The sequence below is a fragment of the Colias eurytheme genome, chromosome 7 (genome assembly GCF_061535395.1).
Source record: "Colias eurytheme isolate Ceu_HAF_F1 chromosome 7, ilColEury1 Martin Lab GWU primary, whole genome shotgun sequence".
NCBI classification, from domain to species: domain Eukaryota; kingdom Metazoa; phylum Arthropoda; class Insecta; order Lepidoptera; family Pieridae; genus Colias; species Colias eurytheme.
Window position 1 is genome coordinate 10,603,745 of NC_142986.1, and position 24,018 is coordinate 10,627,762.

At 32.1% G+C, this 24,018-nt stretch overlaps 1 protein-coding gene and 2 non-coding genes across 3 annotated transcripts; 1 reads left to right on the forward strand and 2 right to left on the reverse strand.

The window, feature by feature from the left end:
• Positions 1–2,869: 2,869 nt before the first annotated feature.
• Positions 2,870–9,230, forward strand: Dop2R (dopamine D2-like receptor). Its single transcript, XM_090103671.1, has 7 exons — positions 2,870–2,970; positions 4,942–5,194; positions 5,523–5,707; positions 6,064–6,174; positions 7,145–7,357; positions 7,761–7,969; positions 8,831–9,230. Exons 1-7 carry the CDS (start codon positions 2,912–2,914, stop codon positions 9,043–9,045), a joined length of 1,245 nt encoding a protein of 414 aa, XP_089959797.1. The 5' UTR covers positions 2,870–2,911; the 3' UTR covers positions 9,046–9,230.
• Positions 9,231–15,318: 6,088 nt separating this feature from the next.
• Positions 15,319–15,390, reverse strand: TRNAP-AGG (transfer RNA proline (anticodon AGG)). The gene has a single exon. It is a non-coding gene; the product is annotated as a tRNA-Pro (tRNA).
• Positions 15,391–20,926: 5,536 nt separating this feature from the next.
• Positions 20,927–20,998, reverse strand: TRNAP-AGG (transfer RNA proline (anticodon AGG)). The gene has a single exon. It is a non-coding gene; the product is annotated as a tRNA-Pro (tRNA).
• Positions 20,999–24,018: the final 3,020 nt, after the last annotated feature.

Below are 24,018 nucleotides of genomic sequence, written 5' to 3' on the forward strand. Positions count from 1 at the left end.
GAAATTAAATTACAGTGATGACGAGATCTCATATTATATTCATGTTTTGTTGTTATTTCTGTTTCTTTTTGGTGACTGCTGATATGTAATTGTTTCAATAATATTTAAATTAACTGGATTTCCTCAATAAATAGTTTAACAAAGAACAATCTCGGAATTTTAAATACTAAATCCTCAAGATTGTTAAAAAATGAAAATTTAATAGATTTCCGACTTATTTTCTATTATCTGACGTCACGTCCTCAACCCGACATCCGGTGGCCATTAAGGCTTTTGTCTGATCTTTCGTATTTTTTTTATTAGTTTCTGCCTTTTCTTGTTAAACTGGCAATTATTATTATTATGTGCCAAGTGTCAAAAACTTACACAAATCCATATTTATATATTATCCATACTAATATTATAAATGCGAAAGTAACTCTGTCTGTCTGTTACTCAATCACGCCTAAACTACTGAACCAATTTTCATGAAATTTGGTATGGAGATATTTTGATACCCGAGAAAGGACATAGGCTACCTTTTATTGCGAAATATGAACCACGGGCGAAGCCGGGGCGGACCACTAGTTTTATATAATTCAGGAATAATGAAATAAGTACTTCATTTTAAAATAATTAAATTTTCATTTTTCGACACTAACTTTTTAAGTAACCCACTCGACGGTTTATTAAATTTACTAAAATGAGTGACAACTGCCCTCCATTCATAAAATTTAATCCTTAAACCGGGTTTTGTTATCGCAAAAATAAATTTGCTCTTATATAATATTTCATCCATATTTTACGATAAAAATTAACCAAAATGGTCCGCATCACTCCTTACTTACTTACTATCTATTTACAAATACATACAAATAATTATCACTATTCCACAATGTATAACAATTTTAACGTTTGGGCTTTTTATATATAGCATTTTTATTCAAAGATGCGTTATCAATCATAACAATATTATTTTATTTAACTAAATGTATGACTTGTATTTTAGTTAGAAAACTTCGAAATATCTGACACATTATAAAGACTCGAATTTTAGAACAAAAAACACTACACCAAAAAGCTCTCTGCTACCTTCTGTACCATCTACTATCTACCACATCGATCTAAAACTAATACCACACACTTTCTCAGCATCCCAGGCTTAACATATAAACCGCAAGCTTATCCATTTGCAACTCGCACCACATCGCACTGCAATTTCATTAACGCCACCCTCATTAAGGAGCGGAGCGTTTTAATGAACGGAATTGAAAGGAACTCGCTTGGGGATTTAAAACTTGCTGTCTGCGAATAAGTCTGTTAAGTAGATATGGATTCTTTTCTTTCAGTTAGAACGATGTTATGAGTAGTTTGCGATGTTTTCAGCTATTTCACATACGATTTACTTTGCGATATGTATGGGAGGATTCTGCTCAATCGATTCAGGTTATGCTTATGCTTGATTGTCAAGCATGATGATGATGACGATGCATGTGCCAAACACACGTGTCAGAAATGAAACTTCTTTGGCAAAATTCAAAGACACTAAAATCGTCGCCTTATGCCATATTATGACGCGACCTTGACATTTGAGAGTAACGAGCCTAAAGAAGTTTCACTTCAAAAAGACATCTGAAGATTGTGATCATTAAATTTTAAGCTGGATTGTAACGATAATGACATACAGCTATGCATAAATAAAAAAATGCAATGATTATCACTACATAGTATAAAACAAAGTCGCTTTCCCTGTCCCTATGTCCCTATGTCCCTTTGTACGCTTAAATCTTTGAAACTACGCAACGGATTTTGATGCGGTTTTTTTTAATAGATAGAGTGATTCAAGAGGAAGGTTTATATGTATAATAACATCCATTAAATAGTGGAGAAGTACTGTTATTTTTGAGGTTTCTAATGTGATGTCGTAAAAAATTACATTGTTTCCGCTTATATTGCAAACGCAGGCTGAACCCTACGAGTTTTATCAAAATAATGTACAAAGTGTTATACACATTGAAAAGGTCTACAGAAAAGTCCGCGATGGTGTATGTCTATCTCTTATGGATAACCCACAATAACATTTTTTTGTCATTTACTTTTTACGACAAATAATAGCTAATTTTCGAAGCGATTTTCACCAATACAGCATTAATCCTTAACCAATTAAATACCTTGAATACATTGTTCATTTAATATAGATCTATATGGCACTTTACACCATATGATTTAAGTGAATATTTTCGAAGATATTACAGATTTAAAAATTGCGGGACGTAGCGTTTGCGGCGGTACCGGCCGGCCCGGCCGGGCCGCTATGTTTTTATATACAACGTTCACAGTTTTTCTGTAGTGTATTTAGTATCAGCATTGCACCCGTGCGAAGCCGGGGCGGGTCGCTAGTTATAAATAAAACAAAAAAAAACTATCTGAAGATAGCCATGATAGTATTTAAAGCTGAATTGTAACGTAACTGTTGCTAATCTTCATAAATTTAAATAAAAATGTTCAATGATCATTAACAGAGAAACACGCACTTAACTTTCACAAAATAAACACATAACAAGGAAATGACTTCTGAAACAGATACAAAATGTTCAAACTGATTAAAACTTTAACCCCGCGTTGCTTATCGCCATAAGCTAACCCTTACAAAGCAGATAACAATTTTAACTAAACGCTTTGCAAACTCGCGAAACCGACAGCTGATAGAGATAACACAAACTGTGTTGAATTTTCAGTATTTTTCAATACTGCATCGTTTTCACATTTAATCTCTATTCTGTGTACTTAAGGTTGATTTTCGATTACGGCTCATCGATGTTTCTGTGTGTAATGAATTTGTGCTTTATCACGATGTAATAGGGTTTGTTTTTGTTCACAGGTGCACGGCTCATGGGGTCTGCCAGCGTTTGTGTGTGACGTGTACATAGCGATGGATGTCACATCGTCAACGTCGAGTATATTCAATCTAGTGGCCATCTCAGTTGATAGGTACGCTTTGTTTTATTAATTTCTAATTTAAACGCTCTGACTCGATGACAAGGACTTTTTAAAGTGACATAAAATGTGGTAGAAACCTTTTTCCAGCTTAAGCTATTTTACACTTTTATTATTATAATGAGGTTTTGTCACTGAACAGATAAAAACTTTATGGATTTCATTCGTAGAAAACTATAAAGTTTCGTAATTAACAGAAATTTAAGGTGAAAATAATATCTATTGATCACTATTCGACATTAAAATGTATTATAAAAATTAATTATTAGAGCGTTATTGAATTTATGCAGATTATGAATAAACCTCTTTAGATAGAATAAAGCGGGCTACTCACATACCTGCCGCAGGGACAATATCGGTTGCACGGCACTCGGAGCAATTTTTAAACTGATTTAAAAATTGCCCCTGCTTACCTATACACATTACAAATCAGAGGCAATTAAGGGTGCAATTCCAATATTGCCCCTGTGGTAGGTACGGGAAAAGCCGGCTTTAGCCAGGTCCAATAATATCAGAATGCACGTACCTAATTTGTATTACGACTAATTGGCAAGCCGTATTTGGCCAACGTAGTGGAATAAACTAAGACCTGAAAGGTAGGACCTCTCTGTAATAGATTCGCCTTGGAGTATCGGCAACTTGCATTTGATGGACTTATGTCTGTAGTGCTTGGGTATAGAATTTCATTTTCCTCGCATGTGAACTTAGAAATTGGTAGGGATAGGAGGTGATTTTTTTTTTATATTTTTTGATTTTTGGTTAATACCTGCCTAACTAAAGATAAAATTATTGGATGCATTAATTTAGTGCGCGAAATTAGTGTGCAATTTTAAAATAATTCAGAATCTCAAGTATTCTATCTCAATATATTTATAATTACCTAAGTACATAGTTTCTATGACATGTCAAGACTCATTCAGAAATGTTTCCTAAATTCAAATAGTTAATTTTACACGAATCAAACACATTAAATCAGTTGTTACAAAGGTATTAACGATGTAACAGTAACTAGTATACATACTTACATACATACAGAATTGATATCTATAGTTATTATACCTATACATACATTTCGGCTATTAACATACCCATTTCACACGTTCTCTCCATATTGATAACTAGTAATTTAATCACCAACCTTTGATGTATCTGAGTGCTTTATTAATTTAATTGTCATCTCCTTCCTTCTAAAAGACATTCAATTTGTAATATTATGTAGTTATATTGGATCGAATTTGTGCTCAAATTAGTGTATATTCTGTGTATAGTTAATAATAACGATTATAAGATTTAACAGATTTAAAAATCGTTTTATAAGGTATTTTTAAAATAATAAATTGTTTTTTTACTGTTCTTTATTTATCCTTTAAAATTTTATGATATAATTAAAAGATTAATACATTTTTATCTTCATTCATAAATCCGTGTCAATAATTTTACATTCAATACCAACAAATCTATGCATTTTCTTTTAAAACAATATAAACATTTTGTGTACAAGAGCTAGTTTAGCATGTGATTTGACTATTTGGATTCGCTATAAATCATGTTAGTAAATCGTTTAATGTCGATTTTTTCGTTTACCCTACTCAATTTAACCAAAGAATACATGATTTATATATTTTACGAGCCCTGACCTGGTTTCTATTGCTTTTTGTAGTATTACAACTGAATAACTTCTAAAACCTTTTGGGCATAAAAGATACCACTTACAGAATTATTCTAATAAAGGTAAAATATAATATTTAAACCATCTAATTATAACATTATTCAACATTCTAGCTAATTTATAAGATTAATAAGCTGAAATGAAAGAAAGATAGAAGAATATGCAATATTAAAAGTATAACGTAGAAAATGTAACTATTGTATTATGCCGCCCAAGTCAACTAAGCAATACGTGTAATGTTTCTTCAATCTGAAAATTGCCCAGTTTGTATTTACAGTTACAATTCTAATCCCCAGGTACATAGCAGTAACACAACCCATCAAGTACGCGAAACATAAGAACAACCGTCGCGTCTGGTTCACAATAGTCCTCGTGTGGATGATATCCGCGGCCATCGGAGCCCCAATCGTGCTGGGCCTCAACGACACGCCTGACAGGAACTATGACGAGTGTCTGTTCAATAGCCAGAACTATGTGCTGTACTCCTCGCTCGGCTCCTTTTATATCCCCTGTATTATGATGATGTTCCTGTATTATAATATATTTAAGGTGAGTTTTTCATAAATGTTTATCACACTTCTCTGTCTTGCTACTTTTTAGTAAAAATAAGTTTTATAATAAATTAAAGCCAATCTATAATTTGAATAAATGACGACAAGTACTGCATTATTTATTTATACTACTCCATGATAATGTCTCGAAAGTCGAGAAACTACAATTAATAATAGTTATGATCAAAATTATAATAGGTTCTTCATAAATATCTAAGATAAGTAACAAATACATTCTAAATTAAAGTGATTATAACAAGCAGTATCCTCAACACTAAATTTAGTTGTATACAGTGGCCATATAAAAATTTGTTTATGATAACCAGGCGTTAAGGAAACGTGCGAAGAAGCAGCGGGCAGCGAAGAAGCCACCCACAGCTGGTGAACACACCGGCACCACCACAGCCCTGGTGATAGAGAACGTGGCGGCCACCAGGCAGCTGGAAACCGCGATTGATGATAGACCAACCAACACTGGCTCTGGAAGCAATGAGGATGATCATGAAGATAGGTATGTTAACGGACTTTACAACGTGATCCCACGACTTCACTCGCTTGGTGTCTGTATAAATTATCCAGACAATAACAATCTCTATGCCAAATTATTATGCTTTAAATTATTGCGTGAATGTGGTTGGATTAATATAGCAATGATATTACTCCAAGTTTTGTGTTCAGGTTTAAACACACACATCCAAATTGAACACGTTACACACTTATCAGAATCCCTATCCGTGTATGAATTAAACAAATATCTAACCGAAATAATAATATAATTTCAAATTAATAATCAGCAACCAACATCGTCATCAAAAGACAAACATGAATCAAATTACCTTAACTAGCAAAACTGACATTCCATTGCAGTTTTGACAAGCGGTCGATAGATCTAGAAGCGGATGCTGAACTGTGCCACGTGATCCCCAACGACAAGTCCACGGAGTTCATGCTGGCCACCGTCACTGAGGAAAATGCCAAGTTTGTAGATTATTATTTTATTCTTTATGGCAAAACTAGCACCTGTTGTGGCCAAGAACTAAAGTTTATAATAATTTTTATTGAGAAGAGATCACTTATTACAAAAAGGTGATCGAAAAATGAAAAATACTACTTACTCGACAACAGGCGAGCAATAATAAATTGGATAACACCCAAATTTTGCTCTTGAAATCTTTAACGTAAAGAAAGTGCTGGTAGCGATTATAATCCTAACAAAATATATTTTTTAACACATTCTTTTTATAACTTAGTTTAGGTAGTTTATTAGAAAAATATTGGACAGATATTTCGGACAAATATTTCGGATTATAGGTCATTTTTGTCACATTGCTAAAAAAGTACTTTCTCAAAGTAATAAACCGGTTTATAGCAAAGGATGCCCAGTTATATTTCGAGCTGCCAACCGAAAAAGTTTATCTATTTCTTTTATACCCATGAAACCAGTATAATTATTAAAGTTTCCACTTTCTTACCAAAGCGCTAAAACAACATAGATTATAAGCTTGTTTTGTCGCCAACCAAATTTTGATTAAGACCGAGAATTTTTCGGACTTGAAATAGTTTCATTTTGGGCAAGGAATCTCTTTACTTTACTTTATATACTTTACTTGTACAAGGTTTTTGGAGTTGGTATTTCGATATAGATTTATTTTCACAACAAGTCTAAAGGATTTTTATTGTGTTAGTATACTACGCAGCTCTCCCACGTTGACCTCAATGAAAAAGTTTAACATTCCACTTGAAAACTGACTAGCCAATACTATAATATATTATACATAATATATTATGTATAATCGTGAACGTCTTGCAATGTATAGTGTTAAATTTATTATATAAAAATATCAGATAACATCCATTAATCAATTAGTCAATGTACTTGATGAACACATGAAATTTTAATACACCCTATTGATAACATTGACACACCTCTTATTACGTCTTTTACCAGGCCTTCAAGAAAAAAGCTAAAATTGCAAGCCCTTCAAGATCCAAATGGGAACAATGATTCAGGATATGTGCCTTCCAATCTAGAAGATACGATAAGAGAACACGTGTCACCACCACCATCACCAGCGATCAGAGATGCTACAGTGATCAGGAACGTCGCAGCATGTGAGAGATGGAAGAAGAAGAATGGCAAACGAGTTGAGTCGGACTCCAGGTAAAAACTCAGATATTTATTGATTCATTGGATTCTTCAAGGAGCACTTTTCAATTGTCGTAATATAGTTCTACCATTTAGCACCGGTTCGGAGAGCAGTATTACAAATGCATAAGCTATATAACGCTTTCACGCTCAAAGCAATTAACCGATTTTGAATATTATAATATTATCTATAATTAATAAAATAAATTTAACAGAAGTAACCAATATGTGCCTTTGTAAGTCATTACATTTTAGTCTATTATGACATGTTTAAGTCTCGTAGTGACAAATAATAATTTATGAATAGGAATTTCAAAGAAACAGATTTCATAGCTCATCTGATTTATTAAAAAAAATATCTCACATTTCATAAACTTTTCTTGGAAATACCTGTTAATAATATACATTTCAATTTTAGGAATGCCTCAATAGCTTTCCGCTCAGACGACGACCTCGGCTCCAGTCATTATGACATTCGAGACGGCACCAACAGTAAAAAGGAAAGAAAAGCGAGTTCCACGGCCCGTTTCACTATTTACAAGGCTAATAAGGCAAGCAAGAAGAAACGGGAAAAGTCGTCAGCCAAGAAAGAAAGGAAAGCCACCAAGACTCTGGCTATTGTCTTAGGTAAGGCTCAACATCTGATTTAAATTATTTGAAAACTTTCCACAAAGAATTGTCGAAGTTGATAAAAATATAAGTACTTATAGTTATATGAATTAGAAACCACCGCGAAGTTCGACAAAAGGTCGGACAGAAGATTCTTTGAGCGAAAAAGGTTAGCGAAGTTTAATTTGAATTTGTATGCTTTATGACCTTGGTCGTTTGTAAAAATGAAAAGTTCGATACTTAAATAAATAACCGATATTGCGGTGAAGTGTTTGACAGATCTCAAAAGTTATCCCAAACGGTGAATTGTAATATTTTCGTGGAATGTTTTTCTATGAATTTCTATACGTTTCGAAACTCGCCTAAGTGGTTCACCTATTTCTAAAGGGAACTTGTTAAAACTTGTACCAAGTTCGGAAGTATTTGGAAGAAGGAAAATTACTTATATCAAAATTTAAGAAGTTCACACCTTTTCGCAAATAATACTTGTTCCAAACTGTTGAACTTGTGATATCTTAGGATCTTGTAAAGTGAGCAATTTCTTAAGAAAATTAACAGTCAATTTAATGACCTCTGACTTTATTCTTCATAAATATAAATTAAAATTTTGCTCGACATTATTAATTTTGTTATAGAAAACTTTTCGAATGTGTTAAACCTTTTCCCAATAAAATTATCGCTTTTTATGTGTTAAACCTTTTCCCAATAAAATTATCGCTTTTATTTTACTTTGCGAAAACTGAAACTAGATCTAAGACTAATCGATATTAACGCTCCTATGAGCCCGTTCACATTTCTTCACCTATTCAACATAGTTTTAATTGACAGAATTGTGACAGTTTAAAAAGCATCATAACTAAAATAAATCCGTTTTTACAGGTGTTTTCCTCTTCTGCTGGACGCCGTTCTTCACTTGCAACGTGTTAGACGCCATCTGCGCCAAGTTCGGCCTGCAGTTCTCCCCAGGAGTCACCGTCTTCATCCTCAACACCTGGCTCGGTTACATCAACTCCTTCCTCAACCCTGTCATCTACACCATCTTCAACCCTGAATTCAGGAAAGCCTTCCGAAAAATCCTCAAATGCAGTACCTAGCGTTCGGACTATGTGGTCGTTTTTACACATTAGATCTCGTAATTTTACAAATGTACATACATCTACAACGAACGTTCTAGAGATCTTAACGGCCAGACTTTTGGTAGGAAATAGCATATCATATTAGTACTTTGAATTCTAGTCAGTATAAATGCTTTAAACGTGTACTTATATCAGTATTAATATTATTAATAGCAATTGAAATGCCAAACCTGTAGATCTAAGATTTCGTTTGTTTAAGGTTGTGATATTTTTTATTTCTTTAAAGTTACTTATTAGAATTTAGTTACGTTTGTTTCATTGTTATTTACTTAAATAAATAATAACGGATTTAGACTGAAGCTTTTAACTTCCAGGTACGTAGACGTGACGTAGTTCAAGTGGATTTCAGCCTCAGTTATTTTAAAATTTAAACAGTTTCATACGTTGTATCCGTTGAAATTTCTATGTATCTAAAGATAAAATCTCTACTCGTTGTTAGCTTGGACATCCGTCCATGTTTATTTAGCTACGTTACTCTGCTAGCTACTATTGTAATTGATAAAATAGTTATTATGATATGGAATATTATAAATTATACATATAACGATTAAAAGTCAATGCACGGCGTGATTTGAAAAATGTAAATATGTTAAACTATAATTTGATCATATCAGAGGTAATAATGTAAATAACTTCTTAAATAAAGCTTATGTTGGTTAGATCGATGTTTTTATAACGGTTAATGAATTTTAAATTACAATATGTATTAGAATCAGTATTAATATAGTCGATATGTATATTGTTAACTACGAAAGCATGGAACAGAACTCAACGTTGGGTCTTTTTTTCATTGTAGTGAAGCCATGACCAACTAGAGCTTTATCTACCCAAAGAGTTGCATTTATCCTACTCTTTATATTATCAATACCTGTATTACCAATCAAATACGAATCGTTATCAAGAAAATTGTGTCTATTTTAAGCTACGTCTTAATCCTTGTAAATTATTTATTTCCCTTACCTCAAAGGCTGTGGAAAGACAAATCTAATGTGATATTATTTTAACATGCTCAATTAATGATTTAAATTTGCTCATGTTGTATTACGATGCTCATTATAATAATTTAACATTACATTGTTGATGTAATTACAAGACTCCAAGCTTCTTCGTACACTATTAACGATGTCGGTTTCTTTATCGAAATTACATATTATATTAACATCAATTTTGATGCCAGATGTACTGCTATTGTGTACTACATTTAAGCCAGATTTTCTATTTCAACGTTCAAATTTATTAAGACTTGTAGTGTTTCAATATGATATGTTTTAGTTTAATAGAGGTATTTTGTACCTGATTTTAGATCCATTTCTTCTCCTAGTCCCTTTACATACATATAAAGATGAGATATAATATGATGGGATGAAAAAGTTGAATAATATATTTAATAATCATAGGAAGCATAGTTTCACCATTGGATTCTTTGACATCAGTTAATATTAGAATATTGTTCCATATTTCAGTTTTCTGTACAATAATTGAAACCCTCAAGGCTCGTGTCACAGCAGTGGGAACGTACATCGGCTGATGATGAAATGAAAGTAGTTATTACTACATGTATACACATAATATTAACTATATAGTTTGTTTAAACATAGTCGCATTAGTAGTACCCATAAATTTTGCAGTGAACTGACAAATTCAGAAACTAACTTTGTTATGACCGATCACGGCATAAATCAATGTTGTTCTAACTCCTATTTTCAATTCCTAAAACTATTCTAGTGTTTATCGTTCCTGCAATTGTATTAATTGGTTATTTTTTTACGGAATCGCTATACTCAACATGATACCAACAATTTATCGTATATTACGTCAAATTATTCCGATATACATTACTATTTTGTAGAATCAAGATTGGTACATTTTACCCTTCTTACAACCGCACCTATTGGAATCTCTCTTCCACAATTTGAGATAGCATAATAGGTACAATTTATTTATCCCTATATTATACATATTTAATTTACATCTTACAATATTGACAAGAGAAGGAGCTCTGTATAAATAGATAACTAACTGATAAGGTTTCCAAACGATCTCAAGACTATATCAATGATGTAGCAATAAAATTAACTGAAAATATTGTATAATAAAGTTATTTATAAGTGGTTATTGACTTACATAATATATTATGTATTGGATACAATATTTTAACTCCGTGTCGTCTTATTATTAGAAGCCGTACAAATAGGGTATGAAATAAGAACTAACTCTACTTAATCAGAACTAGCGTCTACAAATCGATGTATATCCTTATTTATAAGTATTGTATTATATAAAAGCTCAATATTTAATTTATAAAATACTTCTGCAATAATATTTGAATAAATGTTATGTATAAAAGTATTAGTGCCAAATTGCTATGTTTAACTGTAAATAAATGTTAGAAACTTCGTAAATATTATGTTTTTATTGTGGTCATAATGGAGTATTGTTAGTATTTATACATATTTTCCCCAGAAATTATTAACTATTTGTATTTGTAATTTAAAAAATATTATTAATTACTTTTTGGGATATTGCTCTCTTTATACATGCAATTTCTTGTTGATATTTTTAAACACGAAAAATCAAGTTTTAATTATTATAAAAACTAATAATACTCCATAAAAAATAATTGACTATGTACAGGTAGTGTTTGAACTTTCTATGCAAAATTGTGATGATTTCAAATATATAATATTCTGTTTTTACATATTGTTTTATTGATTCCATTAAAATTCTCTCCAGAATATTACATTCTCTACAATCTACATATATAAATAATGCCTGTGACGATGTTTAGTGCCACTAAATACAGAAAACTATTTAACCAATTTATCATGTCCCGATTGTCGCCAATCACCATACAATTAATTAAATCCTAAATAAATAAGGCTGTAGAATACATAATATTAAATAGAATCCGGTATCAGATAAACTTATTCCTTTTAAGGTTCCTTAAAGCTCTAAAAAATGTCATTTATAAAAAGTTATTTTAAAATATTCTACCAGATTCCTGGACCCGTATAATCTTATTCAAGTTGATAAATTAAGTACAATTTTTCTTTAAAAATAATTTCATTAATGTCATACTGTTTTCACATGACTGTATTTACCCTGTGTGTTATCTTACATCGAGAACAAAAACATCCAAAGCTTCCAAAACAATAATTTCACAAACAAAATTACACCACCAAAAACGAAAACGGAGCGTATTCAAAAAGATATTTGAACAACTTTAACATAAGCTTTGAACAAAAGTACAATCGCGAACGAAATCCAACTAGCAACAAAGGGACCCTCCTGAATTTAATATGACTTCTGTTTATGTCATACAAAGTTTCTACCTGACTGTACTCGAATGTTCATTCTGTATGCACGTACTAAGCTGTAGGAATATGTATGGAAATTAAACTAAATTAAATATTTTAAGGAACAGGGAAAATAATAGATAATATTTTTTATTCGTTTGTTGATGAAGTTGCTTCGTTTTGAATTTCATGTAGGTACTTACTTATATTTTAATCTTATCACGTTTGTGTGAGCAATAAACAACAATTAAGTATTCATAAATTATCCAATTTATGAATGGAATAGAACAGATATATTTTCATACAAATCACTGTCTTATTCCTAAGAATGCCTCTTATCTTAAAGGACAGCTTACTTTACCAATTTTCCGAAGTAAGTATGTATAACAAATTACTTTGAACATTAATTCTTAGTGATCACAAATCACACGCACTCAAATAATTACAAGTATAACGCTTCTTACATCAACGGCACTCACTCCTAAACACTACTATATTAGGCCATCCAACTGCTTGGTCATTCCCCTGCATTATGACTCCTTGCCATGAATAACAAAGCCAATAATTACTAATAAACGCTATCCGCATCGCAGTTACATGTTATGGCCGAAGGACTATCAGAACTAGTAATCGCTATTAGAAACGATCAAACTAAATAATTGTATTGGTGTTCGAATGTTCGATATATTTGGATGGACAATGGATGTTGCTGAGGTTGTTTTGTCCAGGGTTAGTTTCTAAACCAAGTACATCAAGCAGTTAACATAAAAGTGAAGTCCCATGTCCCCTAGTGGGGTAAGGGGCAGATGCATTATACATCTGTTTCACTGATCGGTTTTCTTTAGGGACAAGTAGGTGATCAGCCTTCTGTGTCCTGCCAGACCGAGACATTTTTTTTTCTTCGTCTCCACCGGGAATCGAACCCAGGACCCATCGGTTCCACGCTCACGCGTCAACCACTGTACCAAGGAGGCGGAGCAGTTAACATACTACATATTAAATATAATATGTAGTATGTTAACGATATAGTATTGTGAATCTATCTTGAATAAATAATTCTTTATAACAAAAAATCAAATTATCACGACAAAATTTAAATTTAGACCAACTCCAAAAGGTTTACTCCTACTTACTTTCAATTAACAAACAATCATCAATTGGTCTTGGTTATTATTATATCGAGTCCTTTTCGATTTTTTATCCGAGTTCAAAGGTCACAATTTTTTTTTGCATATCATACCGAACAATGGATGAGTGAAACATAGATGGTGAAATTATTTACAAAAATGTTCCAATATTTTTCTAAGCAAGCACTGAATAAGCCGAAATTTTGTAAAATAAGTTTTTTTAGTTTCAAACACTAATAACAAGATATACTCTTATAATATATATGTATATATGTATTATGACTAATTTTACAGCACCTAAGTCTTAGTAGTAAGCCCAAACACTACAGACCTTTTGAAAGTAACTTACACTCACTTGTGCATACACCTTATTTCTGTGCAATCAGATAAGAAACAAAATAAAGGATACGTTAAAATATTACAGCAAAATTAACAAAATAAATAACACTGCAACGCCAACAACACGGGAGTACTCAAGTAAATTAACATTTTAAATGGATAGGTACATGAAAATGAGAAACATCTCATTAACGACAATGGCAGGATTTTTCACATATTTCTGGTAAAATTGTGTTTTTGCGCTAGGTTATAGGTTTAGGTTGCGTAATAAAATGCGATTGAGTAACAGACAGACAGACAGAGTTACTTTCGCATTTATAATATTAGTATGGATTTCTAATCGTCATTTCTGCATAAAAATTTTAGTATAACCTTTGCAATATTGACAGCCCATATTTTTCTTATATATATATTACATAAATTAATTAATTAATTAAACGCTTAACCATAATTATTGTTTTAAAACACTACAATAAGTATTACTTTCCCAAACTGAAATTTATTTCATACGTATTCAAAGATAACACAAATTAATTATACAGTATCAACACATTGTACCTTTTAGTCATGCAAATTTTAACAGCATTGCGAATTATGTCACTACGAACTTAAAATAGGAATTACCTTTATTCAAACGACTGGGTAAAATTTAAATGCAATCAAAGAGTTCTTATTGCATTTTTAACCGACATAAAAAAATGTAGAGGTTAGGTTATCTCTCCTGTTGTGTATTTACGTTTGTTATTTTTTTTTTGGCATTTTGAAGTGAAAAATTATAGGCTAAGTTCTAGTTAGTAATCAAGTGTTGTTACCTAGTTTTTCACGGTATTTAATATCCTAATATTATCTTCAAATCTACTTTTATAATGTAGTACGTACTATTTCGTGTAAAATTAACAACTTTCCTACTTCCCAGTGTGCGAATTAAAACATAGTTAAACAGTAAATCTTACTTAATTTGAACGGTAAACATGATAGAAAATAATAATCTTTCGACTTTTTTAAACAATCTTTTCTGCTCTTAAATCTTTCCCATAACAATAATCACATTAAAGGGTCGAAAAATAACAAATAGAGTGTCATTTAATAAAAAATTCAACCGACCGCAAACGTTCCGGGAAAAATCAAACAAAAGCGTTTCCGGAAAAATGCTGTAAAACAAATCAATTTTGCAAATGAACGATTCCGGGATTGATACACTTCTAAGTGATTGATGCTTAGGGACTAATTTAACTTAGTGCTTAGTTCGAGCTAAGTTAAATTTGCTCTGCTAATTGAATTATTTCTTGGAAACTTAATATGTCTACTTTTGAAATAGTTATGGTAGAAACTAGTTAGAAACGTAAACTGGATCTTAAATGTAACATAATATTATAAAATTATACTTCCTTAAAAATTTTAGATAAATAACTAACTCATGTTTATAATGTGTAAGTGTGAATTACAAAAAAAAAACAAAAACTGTCTGCGGGCTCGTCCGGGATTTGAACCCGGGACCTCTCGCACCCTAAGCGAAAATCATACCCCTAGACCAACGAGCCGCTTGGCAATTGTTTGAAATTATATTTTATTAAGCAAATTAGTGAAAGGTTATTTATGTTAGCTACCTTTCACTAATTTGAGTTCAAATAAATTTATGACCTAATACTTTTATAACTGTGACGAAATTTGAATGATAGCGGTATCATTAAAGTTAATCCCACTTTAATAATATCATGGATATTTTTATTTAACTTCTATTGTATTATTATCGGCATCAGTTATTAAACATTTTAATGTTAAACCTATTTTATTGGAATTATCTTATTGATGATAATATATTGAATATTTATTTTTATTTTATAAAAATGTACTTAGGTACCTACCTACCTTTTGCGGTTTTGTGCAAAAGCATCAAGCAATTACGTTATCAAATAATGAATAAATTATAGCGTTATAAAATTTGTATTAGGTACTTAATCAGATTTCAGCTCAGTGATTTTTCATAATCATTAAAAATAACTCAATCAACATACATTCAAACATTCAATATACTAATAAAAATTTGGAAAATCCAAAAGTGCACGCCTCATATTTTTTTTTTAATAAATATTTATTAATTATTATTTTTGTTTATTTAATAACAATTAAACCACATCGAATCAGACCCTGAAAAATGAAAGGGTTCTATTCCTGAGCATACTCAAGCGTAAGAGAAAAAAAAAGACTCGATTAGTAAAGTATTTCGGTCGCTATCGTGTTAACAAGAAAAAGGATCCGCACATACAGACACACGGACGTCCAAGACAGAACTTTTTTAAACTGTTTTTTAACTAGTTTAAATAACAAAAATGACATCAAAAATATCATGAACGTTAAAAATAGTGTTTTTTCTTAATATGTGTGTGTATGTATTATCTTACAAGTGCAATGTATGATACATAAAGACATTTTAAGTTTGAAAAATCAGATGTTTTGCGCGAAGTGACAGTAGTACCCACCTCAACGCTTCGCATATGAGGCGTGCAATATAAAATGAATATTTTCTTCAAACATTTTCCATACAAATTATAATTCAATGTCGTTCCGACAAGTCGTACCCGATAAAACATCGTGTACACTGCAGTGGAAATGTGCCAGTGCAGTGCTGGGTTCTATTGTGTCATAAAGCGGGAACACTTCTTCAACTTCTGACCTTTATGTGTGGTCTAATTCATAAGATGCAGCGATTTCTATTGTTTTTTTCATATAACGATATTTATTACATGCCTACTATACCTACCTAACCGTCATCCCGCGCCGGCGTCTGTCCGCATCGTCAAAAAAATTTACAAATATGCAATTCCAACCTTCCTCTTGAACCACTATATTTTAAAAAATCTAAACTTATAGGCAGGCGGATAGAAGTGACTTTTTTAATACTATGAATACCTAATACTTATAAATACAGGCAATGTAATATCCATGTGATTGAGTGTGATTGTGATTCGAGTAGGTACTTGCTTATTACAGCTTACTTTCATCAATAAGATAGTGTCTTCATATTGTTATATCGAAATATGTATGACATAAGTATATTTTTCTGTATTTTTACATAAAACATTATTCACAATAAACATAACTTTTAATTAGCGCTGGACCATTTCCAGGAAAATATCCGACACATTCAGTCAACCATGTGATAATAATTACAGATGACGAGTATTTTCTCCGAGCCTGTAAAGCTTCATTTTCATTATTATTTGCACTTTCTGTATTTCGGGTTTCATTATATCTTTTAATTTATATTGAGCAGTATTCTCTTAATGATTCTATTAACAGTTAATAAACGAATTACTCCTTATATTATCAGTCAAAATCAACTTGTTTCGCTTACTAAAACACAATGCAATCATCCGATTGTATTGCTTAAAACGAGGGAAATATTTATTATTCTACAAATCCCTCCTACAAAATTATATAACACACATGAAACACTTCACAAACTATCTCATAAACTTTCAAACTATTCCCTTGAGAATGCGGCAAAAAAGAAAAGCCCTTATCAGGTATCATAAACGCGCTAAATCATGTCTCACACCACGCCCCCGGATAATAGACGAGTTGTTTCGAAGTCCGAAGTCAATTTCAGGCATATTGTCCGCTAAGAAAAGATTCATCTCATAATGTACTTCATATTATTACAGTTTTGAAGACCCATTGTATGAGGATTTGAGGAATTAGTTCTATTCTTCTGTTGGCAGCGGATTTATGATTTCTTTATGCTGTACTTTTGTGCTAGACTGCGGTCTTTAGAGCTCAATTTATCTTCTATTTGGGGTTATAATGATCTTATAATATGAGGAAGAGTAACTAAAATATAATGTTACCTATTCTGTTGGTATTTTGATATTAAGTAGATAGAATTTACTATGTATTAGTATAAAAATACTAGAAGTTCACTTATCTAATTTTTTTACGAAGGAAAATCGCGCTGCGTAAGGACCTTAAAAAGTATTTCACATCTGTTTCACTGATCGATTTTCTTTACGGATAAGTAGGTTTCTGGCTTCTTCGTCACTTAAGATTTTTTTGCTTTATACTTCCTTGTCGGAATCCAACTGAAATCTTAAAAGGAATACTCCAATGAAAACCCTTCCGTTAAATATATTATAATTTACTAGCTTTCCGCCCGTTGCTTTGCCCGCATTGCCTAAAACCTAATAAATTATATACTAAAACCTTCCTATTGAATCACTCTATCGATTAAAAAGAACTACATCAAAATCCGTTGGGTATAGTTTAAAATATTTAAGCATACATAGGGACACAAGGACATAGAAAGCGACTGTTGGTACCTGTGGTTGGTACATATTACGATTTTTATATTAAAATATCAATAATATTATTTTACTTATATTAGAAGATCTCATCTTCTAGGCAACATCCACTGCATTAACCCATTCCAAAGTACATAACACTCATTATATATCTGGAAGCTCTCAAAAGAGTAATTTAAAGGAAAATGTAAAGCGTGGAGCGAAATCAGCAATTGAATGCTCTAGAAAGTTCTCGCAGTAACATACGTGTTTTATGTTTTAAATAAAAATAGTGATGGTTGTGATAGTGCTATTTTATTCGTGGTTTTTATTGTATTGGAGGAATTGCATCTCGATAAAATGTTTTAACGTCTTTTAATTTAGTTGAAATTATTTTCATTTAGAGTCGTTCCAGAAGTTAATTCATATTCGAGACTTGGGATATTATTAAAATAATTAATATCCTGCAATTCTAAAAGTTAACATGATTAAGAAACCTTTTTGAGAGTAATCATTCAGTTCACTATATTAAAAAATAAGGCTTACTATAAACGAGAAGCAAGCATAAAACAGAAGAGCATATTTCAAGAAAAGCACTAGCGATTTTTAAACGAAATTAGCCTTCCTAATTAGGACAAATTGCGCAAGGTGTACGGTAAAAACACATTAGTGTCCAGTGGAAACTAAATACTGAAATAATGAACACGACGGTGTCAGTGTCGTAAATTCTAAAAATATGGACTGGAAAATAGGGGTTTTATGCAGCTTCTTTTGCAGGATAATGAATATTAAGCCAGTAAGGAGTATTTTTTTGTACAATATCTTTATGAATTATGAGTTTGAATATAACCAATTGTTTAGGGTCTTAAGATATATAAGGCCATTAATTAATTTCCCCACAATCACACAAACCAGAAATAATACTCAATTAAATTATATAAATCATGAAACACGTTGAAAAAGTTCATAATTCCATGAAACGTGAACAACAATTTCATACATCACCATTCATACGCGTAAACAGAGCGGCGAGCAAATAAAAACTTAATGAACCCGCGAAAAGGACAAAAGAGTAAGTTAAACATACAATTAACGGGAAAAATGTGGAGCACAAAGACGGACTAATTTGCGATGCAGATTGCATTTTGCATTCTGACATTTAGGCTGGATTCAGATGATATTACGAATAACTGAAAGTCGGTACTGTTTTCGCATTGCTGCATTGATTGCTAAATTTCGTTAGGCGGGTCCATACAGAGCGAGCGGCCCCGCGAACGTTCCGCGTGAGGCTCTTTGGCGGCACACGCGCTTTCCTGCCAAGTACACACTGACCGAGCTGCTCATGCAGCTATTTCTGCGGAAGCCTGCTCGCTCTATTGCCATATTTCATTAGGCGGATACATTTAAACAAACAGCGTCGTGAAGCAATTGCTGCGCGAAGCTCTACAGTCTGGTAGCTGGCTTAATCGAGGAAAATGGCGGCATACGCGCTTTCGTATAAACGAAACTTATACAAAAATGTATACAAAATGCATATTAATATGAAATGAACACACTCGGTACTTATATGTGGACGATCAAAAATAATGAAACTGTGATAGTGACGTGTGCTGTTATTTTCGACCGAGCTAATTCATGCATTTATTCGCGATGCTGTTCGCTCTGTGTGGACCCGCCTAAGCAGTAATTACGGACACATCAATCTGAGAAAAGAAAGCAATTATTAGGTTAATTTATAGCTAATAAAATATCGTAGAAATGTGGATTAATAGTTCTTTTGGTTTTATGTCTCGTATAAGCCTACAAGTTACCATCTAAAGCTAATGTACATCTGATTAACATTATAATTTATAACTTTTCATACGTCATGTTATTATTTGGTGTACAAACAATATATATTACGCCAATGGACACAAAATACAAATAAATATAAAATGAAGTGAACATTCAGTGAATTATAATAAAGTCGAAGCACGTACAAGGAATTAGATTCACACTGATTTTCAGTGGATACGAAACGAATTCATTAACTGAAGCAATTTAAACCAGAATGACTAAAAGCATAATATTATGTCGGTTCATTTTAGATCTATCAATGGGTATGTAGTATAAAAGAAAGTCGTGTTAGTTACACCACAAAATCTCTATTGGACACATTGGCAAAATTATGAAAAAGAACTAACGACCAGTCGAACCCGGGGAGAACGGCTAGCCTAAAATGCAATAGCCAATATCTTAATATCACAGTAGCTTTTTTTAATACCTAACACTTTTAAATTAAATTTGTTACAACCTTTTTTACCACAAGAACCTCAAAGCATACTAAAGTTTAAAATTTCCGTCTAATGTGTCCCTCAGCCCTTACCCATAGGGTTGACACGTTTCTTAAACTCGTGAATAATATATGCCCTTCTCAAAAACAGAACGAAATACGTTATAAACCCTAACTAGAATATGTAATTGGATACTCAGATGCCGAATATACAGGGAATAGAATATTTTCTAAAATTAGATTAGAAATATTTAATGTAAGAAGAACCATGTTTTATGTCGTTTCTTTTGATTTAATTATTTAAATTTTTTGCCTTTCGTTATTTAAAAATATAATAAAATTATATATTTAAAATATAAACAATTTTTTTTCTAGACAGATATATCTGCTACTGCTTATTGGAATTAACGTTAAAAATATTAGCCATTGTAAAATATGTATATTAACTACCATTATTTGTCTTCCATTAAACTAAGCATAAAGCCCCATCTATGTCAACAATGTAAAAAAACCAAAAAAAGGATATCCGGGCTCGTCCGGGATTTGAACCCGGGACCTCTCGCACCCTAAGCGAAAATCATACCCCTAGACCAACGAGCCGGTTGACATTACTTTGTAAATACAATTTCACATTATCACAAATACCTTTCACATATTACTCAAAATTACGTATTTACTATCCAATTACTAGCTTTCACCTGCAGTTTTGTTCACGAGTATTATCACTACATAGAATAAACAAAATCGCTTTCGGCCGTATGTGTCTGTATCTTTAAAATTAAGGAACAGAATTTGATGAGGTTTTTTAATAGAAATAGAAAGCGTTTTATTGGCCACCATGTAAAAAAAATATAAACACACAAAACAGAAAAAAAAGATAGCAATGGAGGCAAACAGGACTCCCCGTCAGCAAAGCAGCAACCATTATTTAAAATGTATTGCTGCACTGATTTTCAGAGGAGACCACGATAATAGATAGAGTTATTCAAGAGGAAGGTTTTAATAAATGATTTTGTAAGTTTTAGCGCAGCGCAGGAATAAATAAAACTACACATGCATGCATTCAACGTTTATTAATTCATCTATTAATTTTGTTTGACTTTAGCTTTGTGAATGCTCATGGGCGGCGGTGATCCCCTCATCAGGCGAACTTTCTGCTCGATTTCCACTTAAGGTGACCTACCTGGTCGATTTCTACTCTTTTTTTAAAATAAAACTAAAAAGAAGGGCTTTTGAATCGTAATAATGCATAGAAATTATTTACGACTCTATCAAAAATTTCCTGTAATTTTATAGCCCATTTATCAGTCTGAAGATTTCATTTGGTTTTGGTATAAAAAATAATAACTGACTCTTCTTTTAGTAAGCATAGTTTTTCCATTTACCACTATAGCAAATTTCATTAATATAATATTTTCGATTAAGGAAATGTAACTCTACCTCAGTACTCAGTAGGTAAGTATTATTTCTTTTTTTTATGCAATAGGAGGCAACAGAGCAGACGTGTCACCTGGTGGTAAGTGCTCCACGTCGCCCATATGTACGCACAGTGCCAGAGACATTGTGAGTATGTTGCCAGCCTTTCAGGTAGGAATATGCTCTCTTCTTGAAGGTCCCCAGTTCATAGCCGTTTGGAAAAGCCGCATGCGGCATGAGGGAGTTTGTTCCAGGTGTCTGTAGTGCGCGGGAAAAAAGATCTTTTCTAAATCTACAAAGATATTCTGGAGTAGTATATTATTTATTTATTCAAGTTATTTATTATCATTAAGACTTATTTTCTGAAATAAATTTCCGCCAGTTCGATCTACGGAACGCCACAAGGGCGGAATTCCATCTTGAAGGGCACATGGCCGCAAACCATTACGGAATTTCCTTGCGGTCGCCAGCAGCCGTTCCTTAAATGGCCCTTGTGGTCTTTAGGCTGATTGTACATGAGCGTTTTATAGTAGAGCAATAATTATAAGCAGTTAAATGAAACCGATTATAAATAATTTCGCAGAAGGAAATCTACTTATCATAAAATATTATAATCATGAATGTTTGTGTTCCTTCGTGGACTTTCGTTATTCTTTCAAATAAGTGTGATTTTTTTATGACACTAAACCGTAAACTTATAAATCCCATCAAAAACATCCTGTAAAAAACCCAAGTCTCGCAGCTCAGTCTTTCTACCGTCAAAAGTTGTGAGATCCATGTAATACCAAGTCGGTTAATCTATTTAGTGTCTACTTGAAGGACCTTCTGTCTTAAGTTATTACATAAGTTATTATCATGCCAATATTAAAAATATTTAACGTTTTAAACAAATAGATCGACTTGGACATCGCTGTGTGAGTGACAAAATTTAGAAACTTTAACAAGTTGTCATTCTTAAACTACTGGTTCAAATTGACTGAAATTTTAAATATTCCGTGTTTATACAATGCCGGATTAGTTACTGAAGATTCAGGTTTCTTGCTTTATCCACAACCAAATTATAGGGGGTCGAAAAAGGCCCGAATTGCTTCGAGAAAAGGATGGTACGGCCGTGCCGCTTTTTTTTTGCTCGACTTGGCGGGGGCACTGCCGTGCCCCCAGATCGAACTATCGTACCTACATCATAGCGCTTCGCTTCACTACTAATAAAATACTGGCTTACGTACTTACATAAAAAATGTGTGATGTAAAAATATGTTACTACCTACATGAGTTTAATTAAAGTTATTATTTTTTTTTAGAAAACGCTGCGTTTCGTGTAAAAACGCCTAAAGTTTTGTTGATTAAAATTTCTGTTTCAATTAAACACAGTGGTTTTGAATTTACAAGAATTAGATACTTCCTTAATAATTAATTATAATAATACTTTAATAATTTTGTTTGCTGAATTCTTAAATAATATAAATATTTGGGTTTACCTATATTATATATTATTTTATAAGACAAGTCAGGTTGGGTTTATCTTATATCCTATTTTCTAAGACAGGTCAGTCAATTAAAATATTTATAAGGCTCTATTGCACGCCTCGCGAAGCGTTGAGGTGGGTACTACTGTCACTTCGCGCAAAACATCTGATTTTTCAAACTTAAAATGTCTTTATGTATCATACATTGCACTTGTAAGATAATACATACACACACATATTAAGAAAAAACACTATTTTTAACATTCATGATATTTTTGATGTCTTTTTTGTTATTTAAACTAGTTAAAAAACAGTTTAAAAAAGTTCTGTCTTGGACGTCCGTGTGTCTGTATGTGCGGAGGATTTTCTTGTTAACACGATAGCGACCGAAATACTTTACTAATCGAGTCTTTTTTTTTCTCTTACGCTTGAGTATGCTCAGGAATAGAACCCTTTCATTTTTCAGGGTCTGATTCGATGTGGTTTAATTGTTATTAAATAAACAAAAATAATAATTATTAAAAAAAATTATGAGGCGTGCACTTTTGGATTTTCCAAATTATTTTAATCTTGACCACTAAGCGTCACTTGCAAAAGTGTAAAATGAGTCCGGAACTATTATTGTTGTATTAGCCATGAGAAATAATATAATGATCAAAACGCAGCCTCCTAAAATTATTCTCTGTTATAATATTCAGAATTAATTTCTGTTATAAAATTGACACAAAAAGCATATCC

What these genes read in the sequence shown, in the direction of transcription:
- Dop2R (XM_090103671.1), top strand. Translation starts at nt 2,912, where the DNA reads ATGGATGTCACATCGTCAACGTCGAGTATATTCAATCTAGTGGCCATC. An exon ending in GTGGCCATCTCAGTTGATAG is followed by an intron (nt 2,971 to 4,941) that starts GTACGCTTTGTT and finishes TCTAATCCCCAG; the next exon opens with GTACATAGCAGTAACACAAC. An exon ending in GAGGATGATCATGAAGATAG is followed by an intron (nt 5,708 to 6,063) that starts GTATGTTAACGG and finishes ATTCCATTGCAG; the next exon opens with TTTTGACAAGCGGTCGATAG.